The following is a 3162-nucleotide window of genomic DNA, read 5'->3' as shown; positions in this document are numbered from 1 at the left end:
TGTAGACTGTATGGGAAAGTTCTTTTTTTAAACACAACAATCTGTGACCATGATGTGATGCTTTCACAACCATAAAAGGAGCAAAAAAAAAACTTAATTTGTTTCTTTACATGCAACAATTTAAGGTCTGAATCGGTTTGCTGGCTTTCTAAGTAAACATTTGCTGGGTTACAGTGTCACGTAAATAAAAATGAATTTCATACTTTAAAAAAAACAAGGCTTTAAATAGAAAAGCAGAAAACCCTCAGTTTGTCTATTAGCTCAATAAATGTCCCAATGCTTTATTTTTAGAGTGCAGTTAAGTTTAGTCAGGGACATTTACCAGGGCACAAGGACTCAGCTTCAGGTGGGCGCTGCCCTTCAGTGTTTCAACAAATCCTCCTGCTGTGAGGAGCCTCTGTCCCTCACTGATTAACATTTGACCCTGGTCCGAGCCGCTGTAAGCAGCACCACTCTCCACACTGTCACGTTTGGCAAACATCAGGAGTTTATTTGCTGTAAAACCTTTGTAATTCAATAATAATAAAAAAAGAGCCTGAAAGTGATGTAAATTAAAACAGGTTTTTTTTACTTGTATTTACAGAAGGCACACAGGACATGTGGATGCATTTATTGCGTCAGTAAATATTACACGTTGGGTGTTCGTATCCACACATAAAGTCTGGCCATACGGCGTATTTTCGGATGAAGGGTGCTTTTCTCAAACACTTGGCCGCGTTTCTGTCGCACTTACACAGCATCTTCTCACACCTGTCGTTCAAATCCTCTGCAACGAAGAACACACATGTCTTTTTTTCAGTGACAAGCCGCAAAATTGATTTTTTTGACAAAACATACATGTTTTTTTGTGTGTTCCCCATTAACAATGTGAAATGTGTAGTTGTGATCCAATATTGTGACTCGTTAATGTTCATTTTGCTTCCTAATGGTCGATTTGGTGCAATTCCTTGGGAAATGAGAGAAACCTCCTGAGAACCGAGCAATTATGAATATTATACGCTGTTTTCACATTGATTTATTTAAAGAACAACCACAAACAACCCAGTATTCTTGGTACTTTATTGTGTAAAGCTCATTAAGCTTTCTGTTGATAAATCGCAGTGGTTTACAGGGTCTTAAAATACCATGAAATAAAAACACCCAGGTTCCCACCCAATGTGCTGACTGTTACTGCTCATAGTTTTCAAATTTAACCATTTCATTGTGTTATATAGCACAGATAAACATCACATTTCCATGTGCAACCACTAAAGAGAAGAACCAGTTTCATTTAGAGTCAAATGCATTAAATTAAAAAGGAAAAAGTAATACCACACTCAGGTGTCTTGTCCTCACACGTCCAACGATACTGGTCTGTTTTGGTGTAGCAGCCGTAACGTTCTGCATCTCCATAACAGCAGTCATGTCTGTGGCAACACCTATGTATAATAATAAAAAAAAAGTAAAAACATAATAACAGCACATGTGTGTCTTATTTTGAAGGCTGCACCAGTCAAAACACTAGCCTGGAGTAGACAAGGTCAAGAAAGCAGTAGGGGGGTACAGTCAGAGCGGTGTGGTTTGAGTCACACCACTGCTATTTTAAAGGCAGGGTAGGATCAACCACAGGAGTTTTCTTAACAGATAGTTAGCAGTTAACTGGTTTGCGGGGGTTCGGTGTCTTGCGGCGGAGGCGGAGGAAAAAGAAGGAGACGGCAATTAGGATTTGGGTGTGGAATTTTTTGGGCCTATTTTGAAGCAACCAATGGAGCGTGTGAGTCTGCAGAATTTGACCATTATTCCCACCCTTCCATCCCATCGCGCAGCATTTTGTGGTCGTTCGTCTCATTAACAGACGGAAACTGTGCGCACATATCAGGATGTAGGATGACTGGGAGGAACCAAAGGCATCCAGGAGGAGGGAATCACGTGCACACACCAGCCCCAGAGTGGAGGGCTAAAACACCACCAGAGGAGGCTGAATTATATCTTTGGCACCATATAATGTATAGGTGGTGCCATATATAGAGTGTTTACATTTTGACACACACTGTTATCAGGCATGCAGTATATATCTATTCTGTCAGGTTTGGGGAGGAGTGTGATTGTAATTGCTGCCTCACCAGTCGGCCCTGTCTCTGGGCCAGCCCTGACCACCCAGGCCACAGTAGCATCCATACATCATGTAAGCCAAAGCTGATCTCCCCGTGCTGCATTTGATGACCCCGGCCAGCTCGATTAACCCTCTCTTTGTGCGCTGGGAGCTGCGTGCTGCCACAGAGGCCACGGCCACTGCAAAGAGCAAAACACAACAAAAGAAGAGGAACAAACTCAGCTTTATCCACGGAAACAAACCTGAGTTTTCTTGTTTTTTTGAAATGCTTGGTGTTCTTCTAATCTGATATGTTTGATGTGCATTAAGTCAGGATTGTCACACAGCTTTCCATTAGATCCTGATTTGTATTTACATATGTGAGTCCTGGCTATTTTTAACAGGTTTCAGGATCTAAGAAATCCATAAAGGTGCATGCGTTTAAAGATCAAAGCTACACACTGTTTGAACCTCAAGCAGCTTCAGATTTGAAGCGATGAGACAGTGGATAATACTGCAGAGCACCATCATCAGTTCTGTGTATTTGCACTTGCTGCCTTAGAACAACACTCTCACTGAATCACCAGACATAAGTAAACACAAGAAGTTCCTGCTCAAGGCTGTTACCTGCTCTGCTCCGACTCTCCTCTGCCTCTTGAAATTACTTTTTAAGCCTGCGTGTCATCACAAGTTGGAGCTGCACTTGAGAGTAAATGAGCAAACTCACCAGATAACAGGAGAAGTATCCGGTAAAACCCAGTCATGGCATGCAACAGGCAGCTCAGCTTCACACCAAGTGTTGTTCACTTCCACTCTGTGAGTGTGAGTGGGGCATTGAGTGGAGAGCTTTTTTTAGATGCTGTTTGAATAATCTCCTAAGCATCACTATTGGCCAGAGGCTAATCCAGTGTTTGTAAAACTGAACGCCTCCTAGAGGAAGTCGTCTAACCTTTTTTTCTTTTTCTTTTTTTAACTACGTCTTCTCAGGTCTCAGTGTTTGCAACAATATGCTGCTACAGATAAATAAGAATATTTTTACTTTATCAAATAAAATATACACAGGCCCAATGAAATACTCTTCTCATGTATTC

The 3162-nt window shown here is 41.5% G+C and overlaps 1 protein-coding gene across 1 annotated transcript; it reads right to left on the bottom strand.

Moving 5' to 3' along the window:
• Positions 1 to 617: 617 nt before the first annotated feature.
• On the bottom strand, positions 618 to 2954 carry pla2g10 (phospholipase A2 group X; the record flags this gene model as incomplete). The annotated part of the gene is given in 5 exon segments (XM_083976621.1): positions 618 to 766; positions 1312 to 1418; positions 2103 to 2271; positions 2799 to 2864; positions 2867 to 2954. Coding segments are annotated over 5 exon segments (579 nt in total).
• Positions 2955 to 3162: the final 208 nt, after the last annotated feature.

The sequence above is a fragment of the Trachurus trachurus genome, assembly GCF_905171665.1.
Source record: "Trachurus trachurus genome assembly, chromosome: 8".
In the NCBI taxonomy this organism is placed as follows: Eukaryota; Metazoa; Chordata; class Actinopteri; order Carangiformes; family Carangidae; genus Trachurus; species Trachurus trachurus.
Note: the sequence above shows the minus strand (reverse complement) of the source record. Positions and strands in the feature narration are given on the sequence as shown.